Genomic DNA, 11733 nt, shown 5'->3' on the forward strand with positions numbered 1-11733 from the left:
CCGCCGACGCCGTGACCATCGCAGTAACGCTCTTTCCGTTTTTATTTACTTACTTGCGACGGCAGGGACAAGGTTGCGCACGTTCAACGCAAAAACGACCGGCTCCCCCTCTACGGACGCTTGCTGTTGTTACTTTCCTAATCGCTCTCTGCAGAACCCAAAAGGAAACGCACGTTGATGCATGACTGCGCGGGTTGGTGTGGCTCAAGCACGTGGCTCGCGTTCACGGCAACACCACTCGCTGCCCACTGCAGCGTATCCCCGCAGATGGTTCAGTTCACGGAAAAGGTCAGGTCAACTGATGGCGGTCATGCACTCGCGTGACAACGGTCAGCGCTCGTCGAAATAGGTTTGAAGAAACAAAAGAACGCGAGGCGAGAAAGTCGCATTCCACCTTGCGACAATCATTAAAAAAGGAAATACGCACACACAAAGCGTCTCTAGAGAAACAGGAAAGCGAGAGGAGGACAAAGAGACAGAGAGAGCTGCACAACACGTTTTTTGAGGAAACAAAAACAAAGTGAGTGATAAATAATTAAAGGGAGAGCGTTTAAAGCGTTTTCATTGAAGTTTAAGCCAGTAAAGAGACGAACGAGCACGTGCGGGAGACGTGAACAGGGTGCGATGGCGTATCCTCGGAGAGCACACCCCAGCGCACTCATGCTCCTCACACGCACAGGGCAGGTTCCATCGATTTGCGCAGCGTTCGCGGCGGACGGCCCGTCCAAACACGAAAAGAAGGACGCAAAGAAAGAGCAGCCAGCGCCGCTCCTGCACCGTTCAGAGCCGCTGCCGCTGGGAACCGCCGCATGTGCCGGAGGGCAACGCGCACACGCACTTCTTCGCTCGGTCGCCGTGGAGCCACCGTGGAAGGGCGGGGGGGAGCGTGTTCAGAGGAGGCCTACGACGCCGGTAGTTCAGCACCGCGTGCTTTCCTCGGAGGGAAGAACAATAAAGAGGAGTAAGACACCACAGCCACAACAGCTACCTCGCCTTCTAGCTCGACGCACCAGACATGAGGTAGTGGTACACGAAGGCCGTGTGCACACGCGAGCCGCAGGTCAGCGCATCTTCATTCACCTTAAAGCGGCAGGTGTGCAGGCCTTCCACGGGGCCCGTTAGGCAGGACATATCGCCGCAGCCACACCACAGGAAGCACCCGGGAGCGGCCGTCAAATACCCAGAGAAGTCCTCGCCGCCATAGACAGCATGGGGCATCTCGATCACGCTCTCCGCGGACCCAAGCGCACGCCGGGCCACCTTCCGGACTACGTCCGTCACGGCAGGGTCGTTCACCACCATGTCGTAGCCGTACAGGTACTCCATCTTGTACTCCGCCCCGTGCGCAGCGGTGATGCCCTTCACAACCGCCTCAATGGAGTCGTGCACTGCCTTGCGCACTCCCACATCCTGCGAGCGCACCGTCCCCATAAGCTTCACCTCGTCAGGGATCACGTTGTGGCTCTCATTCGGCCCGGTCGTCATCGTCGGGATCGACACCACAGGCGCCACCTTCGGGTCCACCTTGCGCGCAACGATCGTCTGCAGGGCCGTCACCACCTCCGCAGCGATCGGCACAGGGTCCACAAGCAGCTGCGGCGTCGACGCGTGGCCGCCACGGCCGCGCACCCAGATGGTGAAGCTGTCGGTCATGCTTGTGAACGGCCCGCTCTTCACAGAGACGCAGCCGGCAGGAAGGTTGGGTGCCATGTGCATGCCAAGAATGTATTTCACACCCTCCATCACACCCAGCTTCACCAGCTCCACCGCACCGCCGGGCGGCAGCTCCTCCGCGTGCTGGAAGACGAACCGCACCGTGCCAGAGATCTCCGCAGCGTGCGCGCACAGCACCTTCGCAGCGCCAAGCAGCATCGCCGTGTGCGTGTCGTGCCCGCACGCGTGCATCACGTTCGCCCTCTGCGACTTGAACGGCACGTCCGTCTCCTCGTGCAGCGGCAGCGCGTCGATGTCCGCACGCAGCGCAATGATCGGCCCAGCACCAGCGCCGCCAACAAGGTCCGCAACCAGCGCCGTCGGCACAGGGTTCGACATGCTCAGCGCAGCACACCCAAAGCCCTCCAGCACCGACCGGATGTACGCCACCGTCTCGTGCTCCTCGAAGGACAGCTCCGGGTGCGCGTGGAGGTGGATGGCGCCACCCGGCGATCGCGTCCTGTGCGGCCGAGCACTCGGCCATCAGCTGGTCAAAGTCCGCCATCGTCGATAAGGGAAATGAAGAGGAAAAAACAGAAGGCGCAGAGATAAAGGGAGACAGAGGGCCCTCAGCGGCAGCAGGGACTCGATAGGAGTGAAGGCTGAATCGGAGGCGCGTCGGTGACACACAGAAGGCCGCGCGCACGGTTCGATGGAGAACGGTTGGAAGGAAAGTAATAAAAGAAGCGGGGGGTCCTGTACTAAAATGCTGCCCACGTCGGCAAAGGCGGTGTTGAGCAGGCAGAGAGGGTACAGGAGCAGTAGTCAGGAGGCGGAGAGCAGAGTCATCGGGCCACAAGCCAGGCGCCGCCAGCTGGATTCGGTGAGAGAGGCGCAGGCGGCATCGGAGGTTGCTGCGGCACTCCGCAGCGGCTCGCCTCACCGCTGGCGTCTGCGGTGCGAACGGCAGCGGCCTCCGTCGCAGCATCGCACATACCCGGAAGCTGAACGCAGCGAAGGCGACGTCAGGCCCCGCAGCAGTCTACGACAATCTCTCTTCCTTCGATACGTTGGAATCGAAAAGAACGAGATAAAACGGAAGCGCTTCCTAAAAGAACTTAAAATAAGAGTAATAATAAATGTATTCATTTATATAAGAGGGGCGGACCGCGAGTGTCCAGGTGCACGGCCACACAAAAGGCTCTTCGGTGAATCCTAGATAAGCCAGTGTGCCCAGTCGGGAGGCGTTGATGGCACGCCGCACCTGGTCAACGGGGAAGAGCCACCGTGGTCTTCAGTAGGAACAGAGCGGGGGAAACAAAACAGTAAGCGCTTGCGGTGAAAGCGAAGGGGAAAGGCCGGCACACGCAGTCGTTTTGTGGCGATAAATTGGCCTCGGTAAGAGCAGTAAGAAACGCAGGTTTCAAAACGCGAGGACCGCGCGGGAGGCGCAAAACACAGTTTTTACTTGTAAAACAAACAGCGACACCCGCGCGCACACCACCATCTACAGAGCAGTGAGAAACGCTGCTTGGAGGGGGGGGAGGGCGTCGCTCAGCATCGTTGCTGGTCCTACGCATCCTCGCCGCCACCGCTCATCAGGTAATGATACACGAAGGCCGTGTGCACACGCGCACCAACCGAGAGCGTACGATCATCGACGTTTAACCGACACGTGTGCAGCCCCGGTGCCTTCGGGGCGTCCAGCGAGGGGTCTGTGCAGCCGATCCGCATAAAGCACCCAGGAGCCTTCAGTTGGTAGGCCGAGAAGTCCTCCCCGCCGAAGCGGGCATGCGCCAACTCCTCCACCGCCGTATCAGACCCAAGCGCACGCCGGGCCATCTTGCGCGCCACGTCCGTCACGGCAGGGTCGTTCATCACCGCCGTGTAGCCGTACAGGTACTCCATCTTGTACTCCGCCCCGTGCGCAGCGGTGATGCCCTTCACAACCTGCTCGATCAACACAGGCACCTTGGCCCGCACGTCCATGTCCTGCGACCGCACCGTCCCCAGCAGCTTCACCTCGTCAGGGATCACGTTGTGGCTCTCGTTCGGCCCGGTCGTCATCGTCGGGATCGACACCACAGGCGCCACCTTCGGGTCCACCTTGCGCGCAACGATCGTCTGCAGGGCCGTCACCACCTCCGCAGCGATCGGCACAGGGTCCACAAGCAGCTGCGGCGTCGACGCGTGGCCGCCACGGCCGCGCACCCAGATGGAGAACTGATCCGCATTGCTGCTGAGAGCACCGTTCTTGGTGGCGACCTGTCCAACAGGCAGCTCAGGTGTGCAGTGCATGCCAAACACGTATTTCACACCCTCCATCACATCCAGCTTCACCAGCTCCGAAGCACCGCCGGGAGGCTTTTCTTCTGCGTGTTGGAACATCAACCGCACCGTGCCAGAGATCTCCGCAGCGTGCGCGCACAGCACCTTCGCAGCGCCAAGCAGCATCGCCGTGTGCGTGTCGTGCCCGCACGCGTGCATCACGTTCGCCCTCTGCGACTTGAACGGCACGTCCGTCTCCTCGTGCAGCGGCAGCGCGTCGATGTCCGCACGCAGCGCAATGATCGGCCCAGCACCAGCGCCGCCAACAAGGTCCGCAACCAGCGCCGTCGGCACAGGGTTCGACATGCTCAGCGCAGCACACCCAAAGCCCTCCAGCACCGACCGGATGTACGCCACCGTCTCGTGCTCCTCGAAGGACAGCTCCGGGTGCGCGTGGAGGTGGCGGCGCCAGCCGATAATCGCGTCTTTTGCAGCCGAGCACTCGGCCATCAGCTTGTCAAAGTCCGCCATCGTTGAAGTAGGGGTTCGCGTTTCAGTGGATACAACGAGGAAGCACTGACGCCTTACAGCAACAGTGCACCAATAAGAGTCGATAAGGAAATGAAAGAGAAGAACTACCTAAAACTATTTAAAATAAGACTTACAAAAAAAAAAAAATAACGTTGAGGCTCGTAGAAGTGGCTTCCTTTTGTCTCCCCAGGTATATAAGAATCCCCGTCATGGCAAATGCATCGATCATGAGAGAAAAGGTAGAGAGAGAAGGACGGCATTTGCTGTAGGAAAGATAGGCGACACAGACATCGGTCCAGAAGCAGGACACGAAGAGGAGGGGAGGGAGGAGGAGGGCAAATGTCTGCCACGCATCGGAGCACCCACCCCTCCCTCCCACCCCTCCTCTCTCACAGAATGAAGGAGGCTTTGTCCTCCACTCAGTCCGGCCACAGGTTGTTGTTTTTAAAACTTCGAAAACGGTAGCCACGCATCAAAGCCACCGTGCGTGCAAGAGTCACGGCGCCACACTCGCACACGTAGAAGGCGGGAAAGCTCGCTGCTGCCGATGCACCTTCACGAGCAAGAGAAAGGGAGAGGAAGAAGAAGAAAAGGAACCGCCGCTCTAGCGCCTGTCGTCTCTACGTTCATGCAAACATCTTGCACGAAGACATGGGCGCCATTGCGACGCGCTTCAATGCCGTTCCTTCTCTCTATCTCGCTTTCGATGTTGATATGCATCTTCATTACCACCGCTGCTGGTCTTCACGTGATAGAAGAAATAATTGGCTTCATTTGCTCTTCTCGTTGGGGATTTGACTGTTTATATGCGCTGAAAAACACACGATGATCGCGCGCCGTAAAAGGGGAGAAGGAGAGGAACGCCGCGACAAAGGTAAAGCTTATATATATATATATAAAGAAATATATATAAAGAAATCTAAGAAAGATAAATATGAAGAGCTGCGAGGCCCCGGGAAAGAGAGGAACAGAGGTAATGTAGCCACAACAAAGAAGGATGCCGCCCCACACAACTCGCTCCTCTCGTCTCCATACACCTACACACACACACAGACACAGAAGAAGAAGAAACAAAAAGGGTCTACCGTACACCAGATGTGTTGCTACAATGCGACGATCACCACGACGATAGCGGGTTCTGCCTCGAAAAAAAAAAACAAGGAAAACGAATAATGAAGAAAGGGACTATGACAGAAGAGAGACGTGAAGGAAGCCAAAACAAAAACATATATATTGAAAGAGAGAGAGAAAGAGAAGGCGTTGATTTAAGCGCGCCCATTGCCACAATACAAGGACCTCGGCAAGGAGACTCGCAATTATGCTCCGGCCGCCACAAACCTCAAGCCCACTTTCCCATCGGTGTTGCGATGCTGTTCTCTGTCGTTCGCAGAGGTATACACAGCTCTCCTCTCTCCCCCTTCCCCCGCCACCCCTTCGGGTAAGGGACTCTTCCTAGGATACGATGGTCCTTAAACACCTCTTCACTCTGGTCAGATACAAATGCTGCCACACCTACACGCTAAGCAAGAAACAAGACGAAGCAGAGAGAAAACAAAAAAACTGAAGAAGCTAATCAGCCGAATCCGCATCCTGCTCTGTTCACTTGCTTTGTATTGGATCCTCCTTCGTCTTTCTCATTTTCCATTTTGTTCTCTCTCTCTCAGGTGGTGATGACGCAGGAACTTCAACGCGCGACGCGCCGTGAGGCGGGCCTGGGGAGGCACCCACTACGACGCCCAACGCTTGAAGAAGCCGGGGGTAGAGCGGAAGACGCCTACGCAGCAAACCAAAGCAAAGAAAAAAGAGCAAGGGAGAGAACAGATGGCTCTCTTGCAAAGGAGAGAACGAAAAAACTATGCTCTAATAACTCACACGCGTGGACGGCGGTTGCGCATGTGGGATGCGAGAGGCGGCACTGACGGCGCTATGCGAACTCTGCAGGAGTAGGGAGGAGGAGGAGGAGGACGGTACGATCCGGCCGTAGAAGAACAGAAGAACAGAGACACAACGACGCCTCAACGAAAGTCCATACCGCGTGAGTTCTTCTTTTCTCTTTCTTTCCCCTTTCTAATGAGAAACAACAACTTCTCGTATGGTAGCCAAAACAACAACAAAAACAAAGCAAGCAAAAGGAGGAAGAACAAGAAGAGAAACAATGAAGGAGAAGTTCCGTGTGGGCGGGTGCGCAGTCACACACACAAACACAGAGAGACAGCGAGAGAGAGAGAGAGAACTGGAAAAAAACGGATTAGTAAGCCAGAGCAACACACAAACCGCGATCCGGACAACGAGTAATAACAACTTTGAAAAGGGGAAAAAAGAAATGGTGGGTGCGAGTCAGGCGACAGCGCACAGACGCGGCGCCTTCGTCCACTGTCCATCGACAGCAACACCATCTGTTCTCTTTCCGCTCGTAATCCCCCTCTGTTCGATCACTCATCTCCACGTCTTACGAGCGCACGATGATTTGGAAGATCTCGCAGCTGCGCAGCACCTGCACCAAGAAGTTGTGATGCTCGCAGAGCACCTCGATGTACTTCTGGAGAGCTGGATTCGTCGTGCGCTCGTCTTGCGGCACATTCGGGAATTCCTGCAGCGCCTCCTCTTGGATCTGCAGCGCGCGGTTCGACAGCACCTCGCGCAGGTGTGAGAGGGAGTGCAGGGAGTGGCCCGCCACGTCCAGAATCATATCTCCGGCCTGCAACTGAAGGTCCTCTTCCTCGGCCTTGGGCAGCGGACGGGCCACGCTGACAACCTCCAAGTTCTTGTTGATGGCGCAGCCCACCATGCCCTCAATCGCCAGCACAGCACTCGGTGGGTAGTCCATGTCCTCGGGGCTGAAGGTCATGTAGTGGAAGGGCTTGGCCTGGCGCTGTGTGCTGACGCGGCGCCGGCGCAGGTCCTCGTCCTCCTCCTCCACCTCCGGTACATGGGTCAGGATATTCTTCAGACCCGCCGCGAAGAGCTCCGCGATCACCTCAAACGCGTCTTGCTCATCTGAAAGAACGGTGCGCCGGTAGAACTGCTCTTCGTTCACGAGGCTGGCAAGCTGCTCCCGCTCGCTTAGGCGCCGCTCCAGCTGCTCACGGTTCTGCGACAACATCCCGTCTAAAATGCCGTCCCACGCGTCCATCTCCGCCCCCTCCATCGCAACCCGCTGCAGCATCTCGCGCTGCACAACGTCGTCCTGACGGTAGAGGCGGCGCCGGCGCTGCTCATCCGCCACGAGCTGACGCCGCTCGTCCGCCTCCTCGTCGATCAACTCCCGCGCGAGGGCCCGCATCGTCGGCGGGGCGTGAATGGAGGACGGCGCCCGGCGGCCGTCGCGCGTGAGGGGGGGCGGCGAGCGGTAGAGCACGTCCAGCAGCTCCGCCATGGCCTGCGAGCGGATCACCGCCCGGTCGGCGATCTCGTCGGAGATGAGGTCCGCCATCGCGGCCGCGAGCTTCTCGTTGTTCACCGGCGCGTGGCCGGCACGCAGCTCCTCGCCACGCGCACGGCGCCCCGCCTCCTTGCGCTGCGCCTCCCAGGCGGGGTTCATCATCGTGTTGAGGTCGCCGCGTGCCTCGGCTTCCTGAGCCGCGATTTGCTTCCGGCGGTCCTGCTCCGAGGCGCGCAAATTCATCAGCGCGAGCGCCCGGCGGTGACCACCGAGCAGGACGTGCATCTGCCGCGCCGCCCCGACCTCCACGGCCGCCCGCCCCACCCGCTCCTCCTCGTCGAGGTTCGCCATCGAGGTCGAGAGCGTCTCCTTCACCTTCGAGCGCACCGCCTTGCCGATACGCTGGCGCTCCTTCGCCTCGGCGTAGTCGATGCTGTCGCGCATGTACTCCTCCTCATTCGCCAGCTGGGCGATGTTGTCGGCGAGCTGGCGGCGCAGGTCGCCCAGCATGCGACGGCGCTTCTTCGCCAGGCGATCCTCCGCGGCACGGACGCGGTCCTCCACGCGGGCCTCGTAGTGGTCACGCAGGCCATCCGGATCGACATCGCCGGAGACGGACGTCGCGTCGCTGCCGCGGCGGCCACGGTGGTCGGAGGGGCGGCGGCGGCGGCCTCCGTGCGAGGACGCCGCCCGCGAGTTGCGCCGCGGTGCTGCGGCTGCCGTGGTGAGGGCCCGTGGGAGGGCGGAACCGCCCTGCGTCCCCGTCAGCGCCGCGGCCCCGTCGTGCATCGGGTCGTAGAGGTCGCGTGCGTCGTAGAAGCGCTGGAGAAAGCGAAACGGGCAGCCGTTCATGCGGCGCTCAACGCCGTCGCGCTCGATCTTGGCGCGGTCGTAGCGGATCTCCGCCGTCACCCGCATGCCCGGGCGGTCCACGACGAGGTTCGTGATGGTGACGAGGCGACGGGGGAGCTTCATCGCGAGGCACACGTCGATCTGCGCGTTGAAGCGGATGTCGGCTTCGTAGGCCGGGTAGACGCGGCCCCACTCCTCACCAAAGACGTAGCGGTCGATGATAGCGGTGCCGAGGTCGACGTCGTCCGGTCGCGGGGCGGCTGCCGGGTCGTGCATCAACGCCCACTCCGCCGAGGGGTTGTAGCCGGCGTGCTGCATGATGGGGTAACCGCCGCTGCTGCTCTGCGGTACCACCATCAGCTGTCCGTTGGCGTAGGCGGAGCTGTTGCGATGCGGGCCGTTCACCGACGAGTTCACCGAGACGCCGCGGGAGCCCTCGGCCATCGGGTGAGAGCCGAGGCGCGCGTTGAGCTCCTCCGTCTTCCACTCGTACTCGCGGCGCAGGCGGGCCGCCTCTTCCCGCTCACGCGCTGCCTCGTGGTGGAGGGCCTCGACCTGGGCCAGGCGGTTCTCCATCTCGCGCAGCCGGCCCGCCTCCTCCGCTGCCGTGGTGGTGGCGTCGATGGGTCGACGGGCTGCGGAGCTGGGGGCGCTGCCGGTGCGACGACGCGAGAAGCCATTTGCGGCCGCCTCCGCCGCTGTCCTCAACTTCGCCTCCTCCACCAAATACGCCTGGTGCACCATCTCCTTGTGCAGGTACAGCATGAAGTGCAACCGGTGGTGCTGCATCTTCTGTACGTTGCGGATGAAGACGTCCTGCTCCGTCTTGATGCCACGCGAGACAGTGCTGCGGAGGCTGACGCTCGCGCTGTTGCTCATCCCGTGCGTGTCCGCGCGGGGCGAAGCACGACGGTGGGAGGAGGAGTGCGCGCGGGGACTCGTGCCGTGGCGGCTGCTGCGTGGAGGAGTCGTTGCAGAGCGCCCATTCCGGTGCGGCGAGCGCGTCGTCGTCGAGGGATGGCCGTTGCTGCGGGGTCGGGTGTCCGACGCAAACTCTCGCTCGGCGGGGTCGACGCCGGCGCGGCGGTGAGAGGCGGAGTGGGGGCGCTGCTTCGGGCTCGTGCGGTTCGGCGTGCCGGCCGCCGTCGCGTTCGCAGTGGCGCGGCCCGGCGCAACGCGCTGCTGCGAAGAGCGGAAAGACTGAGACGGCGTCGTCATCGTCACCGACGTCACGTCGTCGTTCTCGCGCCGGCTGGGCAGACGTGAACTGCGCGGCGTGGACACATCGGTGCGGGTCACCGAGGACCGCGAAGCCATGTCATCGTTCTCGCGCCGGCTCGGCAGGCGGGAGCTACGCGGTGTCGATACGTCCGTCGCGGGCGGCGTTGCGTGTCGTCGGCCGCCGCTGCTGCTGCGTGGGCGGGAGTGATGGCGCTGTTCGTTGTGGCGGCTGTAGCTGCCGACGCTGGAGGTGGTCGAGCCCGGCGTCGCCGTGTCGCGCGGCTGCGGCGGGTGGAAGGTCTCCTCGGCGTTGCGGCTCAGCAGGACCTCGACGATGCGGTCGCAGTCGGCGAGGGAGCTGCAACGCAGCTGCAGTGTTTCCCACATGGTCGGGTTGTCGGCCCTCGCGCGGCTGCTGGTGCTGCGAATAGAGGCGTCCCCGTTGCGCAGCCCGGCTGTCACGGCGGCGTTATCGAAGAGAAAGCTCGACCCCCGCATTAGCGTCACGGTGTTCTTGCTGCGATAAAACTGAATCAGCGGGAGGCTGCACACGCCGATGAAGGTGGCGCGCTCGTTGGTGGCGGGATCGCGCGTCGTGGCGGCGCTGCCCGTCTTGAACACCGTAAGCGTCGTCTTGGTGATCGTCACGGTGCCGTGGAAGAGGCGGTGGCTGTCATCGGGGACGAAGTCTATCGCCACGGTGAAGGGGGCCGCGGACGACATGGCTGACCCACTGAGCTCGTCGGTGCTTTTTCAGAGTCTTTGTGTGTGGGGGGTGGAGGCGTGTGCTCTTCGGCAGCAGTCTTAAGAGGAAAGAGAAAGTCCAGGAAAAAAAAAATCAACGCCGTCTCCTTCTCGTGTTTTCTTTTTCCCTTTCCACTGCTTGCGTTGGTGCGCTCCTAAAGAATGCAAGAGGCGGCACAGTTTTTCGTTCTCGCGACGGCACAGAAGATGCGCGAAGAGGAAGCAGCAGCAGCAGCGGTGAAAAGGACGGGAAGGTGTAATTAAAATGCAGATCAAATATATATATAGAATTAGAAAAAAGCTCTACAGAAGCGAACGTCGCCCACACAACGTACGTACGTACAAAGGATGGGGGGGACGAAACAGGAGGGAAGAAAAGAGAAGGTGAACCGAGGAAACTAACGATGGTCAGGGTGCGTGCGTGGGTGCGCGTCTTTGCCTTACTTACTTTTGTTGTAATCCTCCACCGATGTACGTCGACGGGGGTTCTATTCTTCTCAGGCTTGCTAAACGTACAGGCACAAAACAAAAGGATCGAGTGTGCACAGCGCACCTTCAATTGAATATGAATGTGTGTGTGTGTGTGTGTGTGTGTGTTTGATTGATTTCTTTTAGTAAAGAACCAGAGCAGAGACGCTGCAGAGGGCACTTGACTTTCACAACAGCGGCAAGCCAGCAACGACAGAAGATACAAGAACAGGAGAGCAAGACGACGGAGAGCGTGGAAGAAGCAGAAGAAGGCGCGGAGGTAAAAGATTCTTCTTTTTCCCTCTTTGGGCGTCCGGGGAGAGAGAGGGGGGGGTCTCGAGAACGCCGAGAAGCGGAGACGCAGCTGCTTGCATCGTCGCTTTCCTCCCATCGTGTCCTGCACGATATTGTTTTGTTCTTCTCTTTCCTCCCCTCGTCTCCGCTGATAAAAAAGACGGCAAACGCGCTGACGGCGTTTGGCGTAAACGGAGCCGCTCGCTACACGGCGGGGAAGGACAGCGGGTCGTACAGTGGCCTCCGCCGTGCGGTCCCCGCGCCCCCCCCCCGTCCTCTCTCTTCTCCCCATCATCGTGTGTTTGCGTCGTGTTTGTGTG

General features: G+C 60.2%; 3 protein-coding genes across 4 annotated transcripts; all 3 read right to left on the reverse strand.

The window, feature by feature from the left end:
• Positions 1-996: 996 nt before the first annotated feature.
• On the reverse strand, positions 997-2423 carry ABB37_08260 (putative Aminoacylase putativen-acyl-l-amino acid amidohydrolase; the record flags this gene model as incomplete). The annotated part of the gene is made up of 1 exon (XM_015807194.1): positions 997-2423. The coding sequence occupies exon 1, from the start codon at positions 2050-2052 to the stop codon at positions 997-999; it is 1056 nt and encodes a 351-aa protein (XP_015654143.1). The 5' UTR covers positions 2053-2423.
• An 802-nt stretch (positions 2424-3225) lies between these two features.
• ABB37_08261 (putative Aminoacylase putativen-acyl-l-amino acid amidohydrolase) lies at positions 3226-4635 on the reverse strand (the record flags this gene model as incomplete). The annotated part of the gene is made up of 1 exon (XM_015807195.1): positions 3226-4635. Exon 1 carries the CDS (start codon positions 4450-4452, stop codon positions 3226-3228), a length of 1227 nt encoding a protein of 408 aa, XP_015654144.1. The 5' UTR covers positions 4453-4635.
• A 2266-nt stretch (positions 4636-6901) lies between these two features.
• Positions 6902-11305, reverse strand: ABB37_08262 (putative mitochondrial hypothetical protein; the record flags this gene model as incomplete). Of its 2 annotated transcripts, none has more annotated exons than XM_015807197.1 (1): positions 6902-11305. In XM_015807197.1, exon 1 carries the CDS (start codon positions 10628-10630, stop codon positions 6902-6904), a length of 3729 nt encoding a protein of 1242 aa, XP_015654146.1. In that variant the 5' UTR covers positions 10631-11305. The 2 variants fall into 2 exon arrangements, with proteins under 2 accessions (XP_015654146.1, XP_015654145.1); XM_015807196.1 differs by having other exon boundaries at positions 6902-10955.
• Positions 11306-11733: the final 428 nt, after the last annotated feature.

The sequence above is a fragment of the Leptomonas pyrrhocoris genome, assembly GCF_001293395.1.
Source record: "Leptomonas pyrrhocoris isolate H10 chromosome Unknown, whole genome shotgun sequence".
Classification (NCBI taxonomy): domain Eukaryota; phylum Euglenozoa; class Kinetoplastea; order Trypanosomatida; family Trypanosomatidae; genus Leptomonas; species Leptomonas pyrrhocoris.